This window comes from Uranotaenia lowii, chromosome 3 (assembly GCF_029784155.1).
Source record: "Uranotaenia lowii strain MFRU-FL chromosome 3, ASM2978415v1, whole genome shotgun sequence".
Classification (NCBI taxonomy): domain Eukaryota; kingdom Metazoa; phylum Arthropoda; class Insecta; order Diptera; family Culicidae; genus Uranotaenia; species Uranotaenia lowii.
Genome location: NC_073693.1, coordinates 188701881 through 188720635, shown reverse-complemented (window position 1 = coordinate 188720635; position 18755 = coordinate 188701881). Strand labels below are relative to the sequence as shown.

Here is an 18755-nt window from a genome sequence, read left to right as displayed (position 1 = left end):
CACGTTTAATATTTTCCGGAAAACTTTTTTTTGGTATTTTAATCCATTTCTGCATCAACTATATGAATTAGTTGAAAAAACATTTGTCAATGGAAATAACTTTATTGACCTTTTATTAAGCATTTTAAGCAAAAAAATGATTTTGAAAATAATTTTTATTATTCAAATTGTGTAAGAGATTATATATTTCATTTTAGACTTTATAATCGCTAATTAAATGTTTGATGCATTAAAAGTGGTTGAAATCATTATTAGTACTGAATTAAGCTAAAAAATGTGAGAAAATGGAGGAGAGGTTTAACTTGTATATTCAATTCTTTGATAATTACAATAGCACTGATCACTCTGGTCAGTGATAGAAGTGTGAAGTGTTAATTCTTAACATTTCTTAGATTTCATCCAACTAAATTTCTACCATTATAACTTTCAAGATATGGCAATGAAGCAACAAGCGTTGCTGAAACAAATGCAGTTATTATTTTTAAATTAAGCAAAAATATCCCTTACAAAATTCTCACGAATAGCTAATACCGAACGTGAGCTGCATCCATGGCTATGGCTGAAAGACTAACGATTGATGCTGTTGATAAAAAGTGTGCGGGGATTAAACTTGGCATGTGTTTAGTGCTTTAAATGTAATAAAATGTACAATCCAATGTATATCCAATAGTTTTATGTACCTGGAAATTTCTTAAAAGCTATCTAATAAGAAGTGTATCAAAATATATAAGCAGTTTTCAAAACCAAAAAGTACGCAACAAAATTAGCTTATCGAACTTACGAGTCACCCATAATTTGTCATCAAAGTTTAGTTTTCTGTTCAACTTCAACTATAACAGGCCCCAATAAACAAATACATTTTAAATGCTTCTTATTTTTTCGAAGAGAGAAAGAAAATATTGATCACATTTATAGATAATTTTATTTCATATTCAAACATATTTATACACGCCAGAAATCAAGCGGATCATATTCTTATGCATGTGCTTTACATTATTTCTGTGATTTGTAGTTATTAAATCACTTAGGTACTAAAACTAAGATATTAGCAAATTTATTTTTAATCTGAAGATAAATTGGTAGTGATCGTACTAAAACTATCCATTCTGTTATGGTTACATGTTATTTATCTTTGCCTGTTTACGCAAAAAAAAACTAAACGAATAAAACGAATCGATTTTGAAGCCTAGCGATAGCGACGGAAATAGTATCGGTACTAATGAGAATCATTAACGTGTCCTGAAACGCCATCGATGTTGCTTGGAACTGATAAGTTCAATTCCTCCTAATTAATAGGTGATAACTGTATATACAGAGGGATAAATTTTTCCCGGATCAGAAAAAAACGATTCCCCTGAAAATAATATTGCTAATTTAAGGCGAAGGCGAATCATACTCTTCATCTGTTGTGCCATATTTGTCTTCTTGATTGCTTCCCTTGGATCGGTCACTTCTCTTCACGAAATCCATTGCTGATTCAGCTAGGGCCTTTTGAATCATTTCACTTTCACTCAGCTGACCAAAACCTGCACAAGAGAAAAATCTATGATAGTAAAGTTCAGAAGAGACAGGAACCTGTGATTGTGAGACTGTTTGCACTCACTGCCATCATCGGTGTAAGAAGATTCCAGCAACGATTGATAAAATTCCGAAACCGGTTCTGAAGATTTATTTCCGCATTTAGCGGTACCAGAGGTGCTGGCTCCGCTGTCAGCATCAGATGTTGTTTGACGACCCGTGAAAAGTTTTGATTTTTTGGGTTGTACTTCTGTACTTGGGTTTTCAATGCTAAAATGTTCAAAGAATTAGTACTCATATGTATGTAGCCATTGAAAAATTCAATGATCCCCTTCCGCGTTGAAATTTCTTATAAGGTACACCGGGGTAAGTGGGGACGGTTTTTCGTATAGTTCAACTTTAAAAAATCAGCAGTGGATCAATTTTGATAAAATTGCATTCAATGTAAAGCAGAACATGTTGTTTACAAATGCTGAAAAGATGAGCTTGATAGACGCAAAGCGAAAAAAGTTATCACGTAAATTGTTATGGACTGCTGGTGTCTTCACTTACCCCGCTTTATGGGGTAAGTGGGGACGGTAGATTTTCCCTTTGATTTCTCAGGAAATTTTCAACTAATTTGTGTTTTTTTGGTTGAATACGTTACTTTATTACTCGATCCGTCCAAAATTTTGAAAAAAGTTCATGGTAGTGATTATTGTGTTCAATTTATGTTACAACACACGAGATCCGATTTTATCGAAAATATATACTAATTTCAGTACTTTTCCCAACTTTTCATGATCCGAATGCTAAATTAAGCTAAAATGTATTGAATGAAGGGGAGAAAATTGAAAAAATGTGTAAACATCAAGTATATATAAAGCCGTCCCCACTTACCCCAGGTAGGGTTTGGAGACAACATTTTAGATTTTTTAAAATAAACTATTTTTTCTTAATTTTTAATCGTCGTTTCTTTTCCTAACTTGTTGTTTCGAATTCAAGGATTGTTTCAATGTAAAGTTTTTCGTCAAGAGCCAGCTAGTTTAAGAGAAATTTGCGATTGAAAAAGATGCACATCGACTCCACATCGTAGTTAAAAATAGAAACTTAACAAAAAGTCACCGTAAACATCCGCTATTGTCGGAACCGTATCTCTTTTACAGTTTTTGGATAGATTACAAGTAAATTTAACATTCTACCTTCAAAGTTTGAAAAAATAGTTTACAGTATTGTTTTTATAGCCACCGTCCCCACTTACCCCGCGTCCCCACTTACCCCGGTGTACCTTACAGCTTAAATTTACGATGTTGAAAAAATCTTGTGTTCTCAACTTAACATAATGTTCAATATTTAAAATATAAGAAAAGGATACTTACGGCGAATTCAAGTTTCGCTTCTTTCTGCGGTTCGAACTGTTAAAATAGTACTGAATAGAGTGGGATGTTTCAGGTATCGAATTATCCATTTCGAATGAGTTGTTCTTGGAGCTGGACGAACAACTTCCTTGACTAAATGAAATGTTAGAGGGCGATGGCGAAGCTGAATTGTGCATTTCACGCAACAATGATTCTGAAAACGTTGACGGAGATGCATCGAGACACTGTTTAGGAGATTTATCAGGACTAACAGCAGTACTGCAACATCCGCCAATACCAGCAGCTCCACTTCCGACTTCAGCCGATGTAACTGTACTAGTGCTTTTGTTGTTTTTGGCGGTATTATTGCGCATGTTGTCTCGGCACCATTGTAAATAAGATTCTCTGGCTATCTGCTCTTCAATAGCTTCATTAGTAGCTTCCCAATCCGTTGTTTTGAGCTTATCTTCAAGCATTGTCTGTTCTATTTCTAAATCTTCGCTCATCCGTACACCTTCTTCGACTTGCTTGATGTCCAGTTCGTCAGGTCTATAACCAGCTAAACCCAGACCGACACCAACCGATGCTTTGTACGGATCCAAAATAGCATTGTAGTGTGAGCATCTTTGATAAGACAACCGTAACGGCTCATTTCCGTTATTAATCTGATCGGAATTGAATATGTTGATTGGTTCTAAAAACAATTGTAAAATTTGTATTGAAGACATTTCGGCTACGATATTTACTCTTTACCTAATTGATAACAATAAAGTTCCACCGAACGGTTGTACATTTCTGACATTGCTTGGATTTCTATGTGATTACCATGAACATGATTCAATCGCTTCCTGGTCACATAGTTTGTGATGTCTTCTGTCACAAATTGTGCGAAATATTCACGATTTTGGAACTGAAAGCATTAAAACTTTTATTTATGGTTCTAAAATTGATTCGAATTGCGTAATACTTACAATATAGTCCATAGTTTGTTGTCTGATAACCTCATGCATATCTTGATCTCCGTAAATTTGAAGCGAAATAGCTCGGAAAAGACACGCACCATCTTCTTCCATTTCTTTTAATATAAAACCACGATCGGACATTATCTTAACGAAAGCATCATCGCGTTTTTTCCATTCGTCAGGACTCAACTGTGCGTCTTTCTGTCCAACGTGTTCATCGCCACTGTTATAACCGGAAAGAGTGTCTTCAACGACTTTCTTCAAGTTGTTTGATGAACTTGCGCTGGAACTGGGGGTGCTACTAAGGCCAGTGCCGGGCGTCAGAGTGCTTTTCGGAGAGCGTCCCCCGGCATTCGCCAAAGGACTTGCACAGGTAGCCGGTGTTTGTTTTTTGCAGCTCACCGATGGAAGTCCAGATTGATAGTTGCTGGGTGAAGCATTCTTGTCACGTTCTCTATTTTCCCGTTTATGGTGATGATCGCGCTTCGGGCGCCCAAGGCTGACAATATAAAATGTCATTGTAAATAAATTTTAAATAAATAAATTTTATAGATAACACTTGATCATCACTCAGATAAACAAAATAGCTAATCAAAGTATGACATTTAAAATGAAGTGTTCGATTTTTTCCCAGATGGTGAAGAAGATTAGGTGTGGATTATGAAAGTTCCTTTAAAATATTAAAAAAAAGAATATTAAATTTGAAATTTTTTAATCTCGAAAATTACTAACAAGCGAAGCCTGTAAATTTGATTGAAACTGTATTTACGGTTGAATGAAGGACGTTTTCACCGATAATCTATTGTTTTTTTTATCAGTGAATATACTTTGCTATGCTGTGGGCATCAGCATGTTAAGTGGTAACAATCAATATATATTATGTATTGTTCTTACCAGGACATCACAAATATTGTTCTTGTGTACAAACGTTGAGATCAAATAACGAATAACTAACCTTGATGAAATTAACTTTAAATATTGCTTCATATCTGCATAACTTTATTGTTAAATGTAACTTCAAAAAGTAATTGCCATAAAAAAATTAATGTAGATAGAACGAAAATACATTTGGGCACCGTTGTAAAAAAAAACTCAGTTGCAAAAAAATCACTGTTTCGAATCATTAAACGTGATAAACATTAGGAACTAGTCGCTTCATCTAACAACACATGCTGTTTAATTTGTGAGCATTGTCCTCGGTATACTGATATATCAAGAAAATAGCGAACTATAGTGGTGTCCTTTAATACGTCTGGGAAATCATAAGTCTGTTAGTAACTGGCAAATACGTAACAGGAATTAAAGTCGCGAATTCCATAAAGATGGTAAAACGACTATAATCGAAACAAAAAAAAAGTAACAGGAATTGATCATTATCGATATATTCATCCGATTTGTATCTGAACTTATAGAACCAATTCGAAACAAAATTCCCTTCATGTTGAGAGTTCTTTTTAGTATGTACCTACAATGCGCAACAGAAAGTGTAAGGGGAAAAAATGAACAGCATTTTTGCTTACTTTTTGTGCGGGCTCCTTCTCAAACGAACCGTCTCGTTGTCAAAGCTGTGCGGAGTATGAACCCGTTTTTCCCTCGGGTGGGGCTAAAGAGAAAAAAAAACACAAAAATTAATCATGTCCCTTATCATTTTTTTTCTGCGTTTTGCTAATTACCTGATTCTCTGACGTCGACAGCTGATTGAGAACCACATTCCGATGTGTAACTTGTCGAACTACGGATCCCGTATTGTTGACCAAATTTTGGGATGTGGTCCCCTCCTGGCTATCGTCCTTCGACTGCTTTTGGTTGATTACTGGTTTTATAGTCATAATCGTCACCAGCAGGAGCAGCCACTTTCAACTTTTTCCGTACCCAATTTCCACCCAACCACAATTTTCACAACAATGGTTCCTTTCTTTGAGGAAGAACCAACTTTTCCAAACTTATCTTAATGGCGATTTCCAAGCACGGGATTTTTTTTCCTCTTTTCGATCACTGCTTGATTTTCTAACAATTGAACCCAAAAACCTCGCACATAGAGGAAGGAAGGAAAATATGACACAACGACAGCAAATGGTAGCCTACTTTGATGCGTATGCATTAACTTTTTTCACTTTTTCAGTTCTCGATTTGACTGCTAGCTGTTCACTTTTTTCCATTACTGTTATTTTATGGCACCATCAGACTCATCAGGCAGAATACATTTTACGGGAGTGGGAAGAGGACATTTGCTCCGAATCAGAAACACGATGAAAAAATGGAAACACAAAAGGAAAATATTTACGTTTTTCATGCGAGGGGAAGGCGATTTGACTGCAATTAGAGAGCAAAGAACAAAAGAACTTCCAGAAATACGTCCGAACGGAAGAAAGAGAAACAATCGACTGTTATTGACGTTTAGGTTGATGTCATGCTGAGGCGACAAGCGTCGCTTTGCGTTCTGCGTCAAATAAAAAAGCATTGGTATGTCATACTGGCGCGCCATGGCGCTTTGAATTTCATTACAAAATTATCAACAAATCCCGAATAGCCAAGACCGTGGTATTAATATAACAAAACAATGGTTTCCAATTTAACAATAAACTTCATTGTAATATCTAAATATTTACCAACCGGTTTTTATCTTGAAAATACCATACCCGATAGGAAATTTGACAGTTGAAAAATTTCGCCGTTCACATTTAGTTGGGTGCCGATTTAGTCTGGCTACGAATCACCCTACTAAATCAATGACCCTATTTAGTATGCCGATTAATCGGGCTACGCTTGAATATGAAATAGGTGCCATAAATACTAAATCGGCTGATGAGTAGGCTCACACAATTACGCATGATTTGGTAGCACAATAATTAAGTTGATCGACGTAATCGGGGTGGATCGGTCAATTTAGTAGGTTTTCGTAGGACTCTATTTAGTTGGCAAACTTTAAGCCTATTTAGTATGGAATGGTCATAACTGAATTAGGTCGAATTCACAGTGAGCGCGGTGCGAAGTGCGAAGCGAATTTCCAATTCGCGCGAAAAACCGCTTCTCATTGAAACACGTTGAAAAAAGCATCGACCGGCCACAGTGCAAGCGAATTTTCGTGCGAACACCTGGCTGGATCGCGCGAATTCATCCTGTTCATCCGGACATACACTGAAAATATTCTCTCGGATATTTTTTATCGTAAAATGATTTATCAAAAAATTTTTTTTCAAAAGTTTATTTATTTAATTATCATTGCCGTTTCTGTTTTGGTAATGAAAAATGCACGGTTTTTTAGCGCGGATTTTCGAAACAAACGCGGTTTCAGTCTTTTTCTATTGAAACAAATTATAACTGGCAATAAACGACCGGTGGCATGAAAGCCCCACAATATGTGTATACACAGTAAACGAAAATTACCGAGTTCGGTAATTTTTTTACCGAAATCCTAACATGTGTAAATCGTTAAACTGTTCGGTAAAAAATAAACGAACATCGGTAAATGAAGAGTCTATTTACCGATGTTCGTTAATTTTTTACCGAATAGTTTAACGATTTACACATGTTAGGATTTCGGTAAAAAAATTACCGAACTCGGTAATTTTCGTTTACTGTGTAGGGTGAAGGGGCTGAACGGATAGAAGTTGGAATTTGTTATCCGACGCCATCTTGAAATCCAATATGGCCCCTTTCACTCAACTTTAAAATGCTGGAAGTGACTGAAAAGCACATGAAACTCCCACAATATGGGTATTGGATGAAAGTACTCAATAAGTAGAAGTCGAATTTGGCTGTCCGACGCCATTTTGAAATACAAGATGGCGGTTTCCGCTTAATTCAAAATGCAATAAATAACTGAAAATCGTAAGGTCCATCCACAATATAAGAAATCAGTAAAAGGGATAAAAAAGTAGATGAAAAATTACTGACAAAAATTTAACAAAAATTTTGAGAGAACTGCAAAAAAGCACTGAAAAGAATAAACAAAAATATAACAAGTGTTATAAAACTAAAGTAATATTGACAAAAATAATACAAAACTGTGGGAAAATATGAATAACTATTGCTAAAATTAAAAAATATGACAAAAAAAATAGTGACAAATGACAAAACTTTGGATAAAACACGCCAAATGTGGTTAAATAATTAAGCCAAAAAATATGACAAATATTACAAAATTAGACAAAAATATGAGAAAAAAATCACAGAAATGGCAAAACTATGACAAATGAGAAAAAAAAATATATGATAAAGTTTTGAAAAAAATATGACAAAAAATTGTCAAAAATAATGACAATAATCTAACAAAATTATGAAAAATGAGATGAAAATATAACAAAATACTTTCAAATATATGTAAGAAAAATGACAAAATGATGACAAATACGACATAAAAATCACAAAATTAAAAAAAAAAAGACAAATCCAAACATATAATAATAATAATAATAATTTATTAATGATGAATATGTAAAAAATATATCGCAAATACGACGAAAAAATGACACAATCTATAAAAATCTATGGGCTTGTGATATGTGTAACTCAGTTGGCATGTTAGTTCCCTCCTAAGCCAATGTCCGTGAGTTCAAATACAAGAGTAATCATCGAATGCATTTGTACTGGAAAAGACTTTCAGTATGAAGAGAAGGTGGTAAAACGAATATAATCGAACGAAAAAAGACAAAACTATAAAAAAAAACTTACAATCAAATGAACAAAAAATCTGACAGAACTATGACAAAAATATGACAAACGAAAACATGACAAAATTATAACAAAAATTAAAATAAAATGACAAAAATCTTACAGTACTATGACAACCTTTGTCAATTGTCATAGTTTTGTTTTATCATAGTTTTGTAACATTTTTTCATACTTTTGTTGCATATATTTTTATCACATTTGTAAGATTTTGGTCATAGTATTGCCAGATTTATGTTATTTTATTTCAAAATTTTGTCATACAGACCCCGCTTGCTTTTGGCAACATCCGAGCAAAAACCGTTCGTTTTTGGCAACATCCAAAAAAGACGTTTTTTTGTCTTTTTTTTATTTTTTATTTTCATTTTAAACAAATAAAAATTAATGTAAAACGTAATATTAGCATGAAATTTTTTCATTCGGCTTAATTATGATAGTTTTAAACAGTAAAAACATGATTTTTTCCATGTTTAATGCTCATAACTAATATTATTGAGTCAAATTGAAAAATTGTATGCTAATATAAGGTTTTACATAAATTTTGACTAATTTGAATTAAAAATCAAAAATGAAAAAGTGACAAAAAAAACCGTTCGATTTTGGCAACATAAAATTTTCGGGCGTGTTGCCAAAAACGAACGGGGTCTGTATTTGTAATTTTTGATTTTGATTTTTATTTCATTTTTCATATTTTCCATAATGTTGTCAAATATTTGTCAAAGTTTTTAATTTCGAGTTTTGGCATTATTACTAATTTGTTGTTATTATTCAGTCAACTTTTATTAATTTTTGTCAGTTTTTTTCTAAATTTGGTCATGGCTTTGCCATTTCAATGTCAAATTTATCATAGAATTGGTATATTTTTCTAATATTTTTGTAATATTTTTATCACCATTGCCATATTTTTATTAAAGTTTTGTCAGCGTTTCGTAATATTTGTTATTATTATATTGTATTTTTTTTCAAAATTTTGTTATATTTATGTCATAGTTTTAGAAGATTTTTTTGCGATTTTCAGTCATTAAAATTATTTTAAAGTTGAACGGAAGCCGCCGTATTGGATTTTAAGATGGCGTTTCATAGCGTCAGAAAAATTCGACTGTTACTAATTGATTGAGTTTTTCGGAATTAACGCGGATTGGTTTTTTTTTTGCGCGGTGCGTATCCCTCGCTCACAGTTTTGTTAATTTGCAAAGATTTTTTCACATGTGATTAATTTTTGCAACACCGAAGGTTTTTTTCAGTGTTGAACCGCTTCGCAATTCGCGTGCACTGTGGCCGGCCTTCAAAAGCGAACTTGCGAAATTCATCCGGTGAATGAATATTTCGCTTCGCAGTTCGCTTCGCGCTCACTGTGTTCGTACACACACAGTAAACGATAATTACCGAGTTCGGTAATTTTTTTTACAGAAACACTTCTGTAATTCGAATATTTTCGGTAATTGATCAACTTGACGTTTTGTTTTTACCGAACCTCGTTAATCGGCTATCGACCTACCGAAACTCGTTCATTTATATGTAAACAAATCTCTCCGCAATTATTTTTCGGTAAAAAAACACCGAAAACTGTAAAGTAAAACTGAAAACTGCTGCTGTCAAGACAAACGTCAAAATGCGTTTGTCCTTTTCTGGCAATTTTTTACATTTTCCTTCGCTCTCTTGCAGTCGTAATAAACAGTCACAACTTTGATCGTGTGCTCGAGCAAGATGCTAAAAAGTAATGAGCAAGCACTCGTTGTCATTTTTTAAAGTTTCGGTTTCGCGTGTTGTGAAAAACTCACACAAAATACATCGCACCCCGTCTTGTTTTCATTCGGAGCCTTATCTTGAGGTGGGGAAGGTTTGGCCAGTTTAGCGGCTCAGTCCAGCCGGCATTTTGTCAGCTGCGATGGGGCAGGTCCCAACAAGAAGAACTACACCGACAGCTCGCAGAGCGGCAACAGCAACAGCACCGAGGAGTACGGAAATAAAACGTTCAAAGCCGGTACCGGTTGTGGTTCCCTTGGAGCTGCAGGAAAATGCTGTTCCGCCGGTGGGGAAGTGGATTGCTAAGGAAGCTTCCGGAACACCGTTCCAATGAATCAAATTTCTTTCTGAATAGGACAAGTTAAAAGGTCAATTACATTTCTTCCGTCAGTGTCTAAATTTTATTGTAACGATTTTCTTTCATTTCCACAGAGGCAATCCGAGCTTCCAGAAAATCTCAACTAATCGAGGTCGAATGATGACGATCGAAATGAGAATCCGAAGAGTTTAGATTTTTTAAAGAGTGCAATAAAAAGAGGTTCTAAACTAACTCCTTTATTCGCTTAAGGCGCCTTCTGGAAATACCGGTAATATTTACCGAAAACTGTCAAATTTTCGGTAATTTCTTCCGAAAACCATAAAACGAACGATAATTTTAGATAATGATGCGCTGTGTACATAAATCGCGAGATGATTCGTTCCCCCGATATACACCGTGCATCATAAGCTAAAATTATCAAACGTTTTATGGTTTAAGGAGGAAATTACCGAAAATTTGACAGTTTTCGGTAAATATTACCGGCACTTCGGTAATAATATCATATATATGGGCAAAAAACAGATTTTTCGGTAAAAATTACCGGAGTTTCGGTAAATATTACCGAACTCTTACAGTTTTTTCGGTAAACAATTTCGGTTTTTCGGTACAGGTTTTTCGGTAATAACAAAAGGTATTTCGGTAAATTCTAACGGTTGGTCGGTATATATCACCGAACTTTCAAAGTTTTTCGGGTAAACATTACCGGTTTTTCGTTGATAATTACAGAAAGTTCGGTAGCTATCTACCGATTGTTCGGTGATACAACGAGCTGTCAAGTTGACAGCTGTCAATTTTGTGACAGAACATCTCAGATAGGATCAGCCGAGTTTCGGTATTTTTTACCGAGAAAGGTCCGTCATATTTGACAGTTGTCACTTCTCGGTCATGAAAAAATTACCGAACAGTTTAACGAACTCCACATGTTAGGAATTCGGTAAAATAATTACCGAACTCGGTAATTTTCGTTTACTGTGCAGTAAACGAAAATTACCGAGTTCGGTAATTTATTTTACAGAAACAGTTCTGTAAATCGAAAATTTTCGGTAATTGAATAAACTGACGTCTATTTTTACAAATATTCGTTAATCCATATCTAGAATTAACGAAGCTCGTTTATCGATATGTAAACAAATCATTTTGCAAACTATTTTCGGTAAAAAAACGCCGAAAACTGTAAAAAAAACTGAAAACAGCATGCGTCGCTGTCAGAAACAAACAGCAATTTTTTTTTCACTGTCTCACTCTCCCAGCCGTGATAAGTTAAACGCATCTCGCTTTCTCCATTCATGGCCTCTCTTGCCTCTAGTCTTGAGTTATTTTTTGCGCGGGCGAGATCAAGTAGCCATGATTGTTGCGCTAAAAACATCGGTCGAATTTGGAATGTCTGGCTCTTTTAGCTGGATTTGGTTGGTAATCGACTTCAACTCCGGTAGTGGTGGTAGGTAGTTTTGTTTTCTTCCACAAAGCAAACGAAAAATCCCCAAAATAAGAAGTTGAAGTGTGCGGAAACTCTCTGTTTTTCTTCATTGCGCATGAATTGTTTAAAATATCTTTTTCAGGACCTAACAGCTCCACAATCTCACCAATGCACCGCTACCTGACGGAATCATCTCCAAGTTTTGTCTGTTCCCTATCGGTGTTTCGGTCGAGAACTTAGCCAGTATGCCCAAGTTGATGGATCATGAGTGATATGCAGTGTAACAGACCGACCTGATTGGGGCATTAATTGCCCTAACCCAGACCGTCAAAACCATCAATGGGAAACAGCAGAGCAGAATGCGCTTACATAATTGTAAAAGCTGACAAACAGCATAAATTTGCCGGTGAAACAGTAAAGGTATAATCAAATTATTGGAAATCATTGATTTTCAACAAAAACTATCTTTCAGCTGGATGTCGTTGTAGTTTTATAATAAATCTTCGTTACATACATTTGTAATGGCTCAAAACTCTATAATTAATCATTTTTTTGAAATTTCAGGTTTCTCCTGGTCTGTTTTCGATGCTATCGGTTTTTTTTCTAGACAGCTCTACAAGTACAACTCGGAGTGAACTAGATCGGATAACCTATCGGTCTATAAAAAGGATGAAGCGAAAAAAGAAATAAAATCACTGGTGCGATTTAACTGCAATGCTGACTAACGTAATCATCGTAACTTCCGGGTGGCAGGAGACATCATTTGGAAGATCATGTAAGTGAATGCAAGTGTTTGAAGATTTGTGTGATACTAAACACAAAAATTACGAGAATTTTATTCCACAGGTTCATATTCATAAACAACTAAAAAAATTACCAATATAAAGAATAATATTAAAAGTAACCGAACAGCATTCGGCAAGGCAATCGGAAACCGATATCACCGAAGCGAACAATAAAATTACAATTACAATTACAATTACAACACTTCGGAAGCTATTATGATGAAAAAAGTTCCCGTTCGTGGCTTAAAAGTTCCTGACGATGAGGTGGTGTGAAACGGTAATGATGACTAAGACTTACCAGCAATATCCAGGCTGGTAAATCTTAGTAAAAATTGTTATAACTGTGTTAATCTTTCTAGATTATTCTTGTCAAATATAGAAGCCCAAGGTGCGTTAACGAGCTAGCTGTATCATGCAAATGAATTTCATTCTCAAATACGTAACAACAAATCGGTGTCGGAAATCCGGGAGCGTTTTTCCAACCGCATAACAAACCTCTCGTCAGCTTTAAGCCACGTATGCAGAATCAACTCTAATAATCCTAAGCAATCAAGTATCGGAGGATTCACGAGCGCAGTACGGCCAGTGATGATACTTCCAACACGGAACAAAAACGGACGAGGAGGTTGATGAATAAAAATTCTATCATTAAGGACACCATCATCGATGACCACGGAAAAAGGATAAGGAGTAAAAATTTCAAACGTCGTCGAAGGTGAGAAAAATCTTACAAATAAAAAGTAGAATATGGCACATTGTTAGCATTTTATCCTATAAACTTTATTAAGTTTTTTTTTGTTAAAAAATTTAGAAATCATATTTTTAATATTAATTAACGCAAGATGTATACTGAAACTGAAAAATGCAGTACTGATAAACGTTTCCAACTTTGTGTGTAATTACTATACTTAGAAATCTTTTAGGTACATAATTTTATTCAATAAATTAAAAAAATACTTTATTTTGCCAACATATAGAATTAGATAGTTTTCTAACCTTAACCTTCAGCCGCAATCAAATATATTCTTCAGTGATGGTTTTTCAGTTTTCAGAAAATAGTTTATAGCTTTTCTATTTTTATATTACTTAACAAAAAAATCTAATTTTTTTTTCAAAACTTAAGTTTTTTTAATGATACAATTTGAAATTACCTTGCAGATGTCAGAGTCACCTGCAAACTGAAACTTCCTGGCTAAGATGACGACATAAGAGATGAAACAAGATATAAAGAGGATTAAATTGTGAACCTGGTCCATAAAATAGACATATTAAGACACAATCAGCAGCATGACAACGGATTCAAAGCAATCTCGAGTGGCGGATTTTAAGATTATCGTTCTGGATCACGTGTCACTAGATAAAGATCACACTTTGGTTTCGATAGACTCATACTGGTTGCTGTTCTACGAACTTACTTAGAGATCAATATGCTGTGTTATAGTTGTGTTTTTATAATATTTTCACTTCTCATGCGACAAGGAAAAGTAGTGAAATGTTTTCATTTTCTTCCATGCAACTTTCCCTAAATTTGAAAAACAGTTATAATTTTTAGTGACTGTATTAAAATGTGATAAGCAAACAGAAAATGCAAATTTAAAAAAATGTCTCAGGCATATTTTTACTGATTATATGACTGAAACATGAGCAGCTATATTTTTCTCATTATTTCACATTATCCTTCTTTTCAGGCCTCAAAAACATGATAGAAGCTTTCAAAAGTACTTATAAAATTAATAAAAATGACTCCAATTTTCAAAAACGATTATTGTATTAAACTAATTAAAGACTGACTTTCAACGAGGATATGATGATGAAGGCGCTTAAGGCACGGCATTCGATGTAAGATGCGAGTCGAAAAAGTTGTTTGATTTCAGGAGGCGCTTCATGTAAAAAAGTCGATTTGCCTGAGCCTCTAAATAATGATAAGTGTTTCCGAAAAACGGCAAGTTCGGAAAGTTCCGCTAATGCTACTCAGCGCAGATAGTAAACACTAAACAGCATGTCTGTTAAGAAATGTTGTGAGGCGTTAACAATATATGTATATTAATTTAATTCCTGTTTTATATTTTTGAGCTACAGTTTTTGATTCATTGATTTTCACAATTCTCAATAAGGCATGGATCCCGATGGGAAGGTCGAAATCCTGAATTACCGATGTGGTTTATTTCGCACAGCACGAACTTCGATGTGAGATAACACGAGTCGATTCCAGAAAGTGCTCCATGCAAAAAAACGTCGTTTTAACTGAGCCTCTAATGCTCATCAGAATGGATATGTTTCGCTTGTAGTGTCGTCTGAAAATGCCAATAATATTTACTGAAAACTGTGAAACGTTCGTAAATGTTTACCGAACATCGTAAAACATTCGGTAATTTCAGTTTTGGTGCACGGCGTATAACGCGAAATGATTCGAGACTCGAGTCATCTCGCGTAATAATCTGTGCATCATAAACTCAAATTATCGAATATTTTACGGTGTTCGGTTAAAACTCCTAAATTTGGCAGTTTTCGGTTAATATTACTGGTATTTTCAGACGACACTACAAGCGAAACATATCCATTCTGATGAGCATTAGAGGCTCAGTCAAAACGACGTTATTTTAGCATGGAGCACTTTCTCGAATCGACTCGTGTTATCTCACATCAAAGTTCGTTATTTCGGTAAAAATAAAAAATACCCATTTTTCGGTAAAAAATACCGATTTTTCGGTAAATGTTACCGAAATTTCGGTAGTAATTACAGACATATCGGTAAAAATCACCGGATTTTTGGTAAATATTACCGAACTTTTTGAAGTTGTCTGGTAAAATTTACCGGTAATTCGGTAGTAATTACAGATATTTCGGTAAACTCTACAGATTTTTCGGTAAATATTACCGATATTTTACAGTTTTTTCGGTAAAAATGATCCATATTTCGATTATAATTACGGTATTTCGGTAAAAATTTTAGGGATTTCGGTAAAAAATTTAGGGATTTCGGTAAACATTTTAGGGATTTCGGTTAGAGTTTTAGGTATTTCGGTAATAATTACAGGTGTTTCGGTGAACTGTACCGGTTGCTCGGTTCATATAACCGAGCTTTATAGTTTTTTGGTTAAAAATGACCGACCTTTCGGTAATAATTAAAGACATTTCGGTTCAACAATACCGGTTTTCGGTAATGTAACGAGCTGTCATGTTAACAACTGTCAATATTTTGACAGATGATCTGCCGAGTTTTGGTTATTTTTTACCGAAAAAGGTCCGTAATATTTGACAGCTGTCACTCCTCGGCCATGAAAAAATTACCGAACAGTTTAACGAACTCCACATGTTAGGATTTCGGTAAAAAAATTACCGAACTCGGTAATTTTCGTTTACTGTGTACCCTTAGTTTTTGACATGTGTTCTGGGTTGCCAGGTGCCCAGATTTGTCTGTAAAACCAAGACTTTTGACCCTTCGTCCAGATATTGGTCAGACACAGATTTTGCCCAGATTTTTGCTGAGAGTGCCCAGATTTTACAGATTTTCAAAATTGAGTGATGAAACCAAGATTTATGCATCGGATTTGATCCGTAAGTGCCAGATTAGACTGAAATCTCGCTTGTATTCATTGGTATTTCACCATGCATTCATTACCAATTCTTTTTTTAATAAGATGAACATGATACGTGGTAGGAAACAGTGTTCTTAGCGCGATAATAACCTGAATACCACAGGAAACCACCCCCCCCCCCCCCCCCCCCCCGCTCACACGCACCGTCAAATGTCTTATTTAGTATCAAATTTGTGATCTTCCCTGTGCACAGACAAACACAGACTTTTTTTCGAAATTGCCCAGATTTTTACTCCTCAACACCTGGCATCCCTGCATGTGTTGTGTGATGGAGTTCATCGAAGGGAAAGCTTGGCCCACGGTTCGTCAGTGCTCATCAGCAGTTTGTTCGAGTGGCGAGCGGGTTTCTATCGGTTGCGTCATGACGACGTCAACCTGACCAAGTTCCCGGACGTTTGCCGGACATGCCTGAAGCCGTAATCGAAGGTGTTCTTGATTCCGATGAAGGCATCGCTGATGACGCCCTCACCGTGGGCCAGTTTCTGGATGAGGTGCCGGAGGTGAGTTGATGGAATAAAAAATTTATTTTGGAAAATAGTTTGATTGTTTTCCTTTTATTTCAATAGAAAAACATTCAGCTCTCGAAATCCGTTTGTATATACCGGTTGGGTGGAGGAGCTGGAACGGATTTCCACCTTCAGGTGCGAGCTGCTGTTGAGTCAGAAGTTTACGGAAGCCTTGGTAGATCGTTGGAGTTTTACTTCGCCAACCACCTACATTTTTACTACAGAAAAATAAAAATACCTTAACTGGACTTGCTCCGAGATACGAAAATGAACCATTTACACAAATCGCCCTATTAAGTCGGATGGTACTTTTGCGGTCAATCAATCCGGCTATTTAGACGGATTGAGTTGGGTGGTAGGAAGAAAAATCAATTCTTGAGGTCAATCAATCCGGCTATTAAGTACGATTGGGTAGGGTGGTAGGAGAAAAATCGATGTTGGCGGTCAATCAATTCAGCTATTTAGTCGAATTGCGTAGGGTGGTAGGGAAAAAAAAATCAATTTTAACGGTCAATCAATCCGGCTATTTAGTACGATTTGGTAGGGTGGTAGAAAAACAATCGATTTTTGTGGTCAATCAATTCTGCTATTTAGTCGGATTGAGTTGGGTGGTACAAAGAAAAATCTATTTTTGCTGTCAATCAATCTGGCTATTTAGTACACAGATAAAAAAATGTAACCTTACAACACAAGTGATTTTACATTTCTGCATCGTCGCTTGACAATTTTCGAAAAAGAGTATAGCAGCTCAACCATTTCTATGAAAATTACATGTCAAAGCACGCTTATTCCAGCGCCGGTGTCAGTTTGTCAGTTTTGTTTTGTTTTCATTCCTGTTCGTTTCCCGTCCCGTGCTGCGTCGGCAAAAGATGTTAGTTTTTTTTCAATCAAACCGTGGTTGCTGATTAAAGGTAAATCAATTTTAAAAATAACTGTGATTGACTTGATAATTTCACACTAATTGCTGTTCTTTACAGGAAATATTGATGCTGAATCCCCAAAACCCAAAGCCCCAACCGTGCGACAATTTTCTGCTGTTTTATCGAACCAACCGTCGAGCCGCCGTCGTCGGCGGAATCGGCAACGAAGATCAGTGCAAGTGTTGTAAATCAATCAGCAAGTGTGATTTAAACGTGAAATATATTTTTCCTGCATAAAAACGGTGATTTTTTTGATTTTGCGAAACCACTCCCTGTCCAATAAGATTCGTGAGATGTGCTAAATAATGTAAATGTACAGTAAACAACAGCATTGAATGCTATCGGGAATTTACATGAAACGTGCAGTATTATCACTTGCAAATAGCCGATTCCTTTCTACCCATGCAGTTGCATGTAAATCTACGTGGATTTTTCTAAGTGTGTACGATTGGGTAGGGTGGTAGGAAAAACAATCGATTTTTGAGGCCAATCAATTCTGCAATTTAGTCGGATTGAGTCGGGTGGTTAATACTAAATAGCTCGTTTGATACCCCTATTAAATAGCTGAACGTCGAAAATCTCATCAACTTTATCGCCCTACTAATCAGGCGATTAAGTCGGTTCCTACACAATCATGCTACTCATCACCCTATTTGATAGGCCTACGAAATCGGCTTACTAATCGGCTGATGCCCAGCAAAAACTCCCATAAGCGATGTTGCAACAATAGGCCGATTAGTATGATCGAAAATCGGCCGACGCACCCTTCGCGAGCCGACTAAGTATGGTGAATAGTAGGGTGTATTTCCTATCGGATCAGGGTTGTCAGATGGTTTTTTAAAAAATCTGTATCGGCCTCATGAAAAAATCTGTATTTATCTGTATTTGAACTTTAACGACCAAAAACTTATATTATTGTTTTCTATGTAAGCTTATCGCCTAATATGCTATTTGGAAATCAGTTTTGATGGTTTT

The 18755-nt window shown here is 35.6% G+C and overlaps 1 protein-coding gene and 1 long non-coding RNA gene across 5 annotated transcripts; one reads left to right on the top strand and one right to left on the bottom strand.

Annotated features, from left to right (window-relative positions):
* Positions 1–926: 926 nt before the first annotated feature.
* Positions 927–6202, bottom strand: LOC129751078 (OTU domain-containing protein 5-A). Its single transcript, XM_055746359.1, has 7 exons — positions 5491–6202; positions 5338–5420; positions 3827–4316; positions 3609–3765; positions 2877–3549; positions 1604–1788; positions 927–1526 (listed from the first exon to the last, which is right to left on the bottom strand). Exons 1-7 carry the CDS (start codon positions 5644–5646, stop codon positions 1375–1377), a joined length of 1896 nt encoding a protein of 631 aa, XP_055602334.1. The 5' UTR covers positions 5647–6202; the 3' UTR covers positions 927–1374.
* Positions 6203–11583: 5381 nt separating this feature from the next.
* LOC129751084 (uncharacterized) lies at positions 11584–15789 on the top strand. Of its 4 annotated transcripts, none has more exons than XR_008738590.1 (3): positions 11584–12390; positions 12535–13470; positions 13914–15789. It is a non-coding gene; the product is annotated as an uncharacterized LOC129751084 (long non-coding RNA). The 4 variants fall into 4 exon arrangements; XR_008738593.1 differs by having other exon boundaries at positions 11585–12745; positions 12817–13470; XR_008738592.1 differs by having other exon boundaries at positions 11598–13032; positions 13135–13470.
* The last annotated feature ends 2966 nt before the right edge of the window (positions 15790–18755 follow it).

Bases quoted from the DNA above. Each gene is read 5' to 3' on its own strand.
- LOC129751078 (XM_055746359.1), bottom strand. From the start codon at position 5,646: ATGACTATAAAACCAGTAATCAACCAAAAGCAGTCGAAGGACGATAGC. The intron at 4,317-5,337 runs GTAAGCAAAAAT...TTATATTGTCAG, and splicing joins AGAAGGAGCCCGCACAAAAA to CCTTGGGCGCCCGAAGCGCG. The intron at 1,789-2,876 runs GTAAGTATCCTT...TGAACATTTTAG, and splicing joins AAGCGAAACTTGAATTCGCC to CATTGAAAACCCAAGTACAG.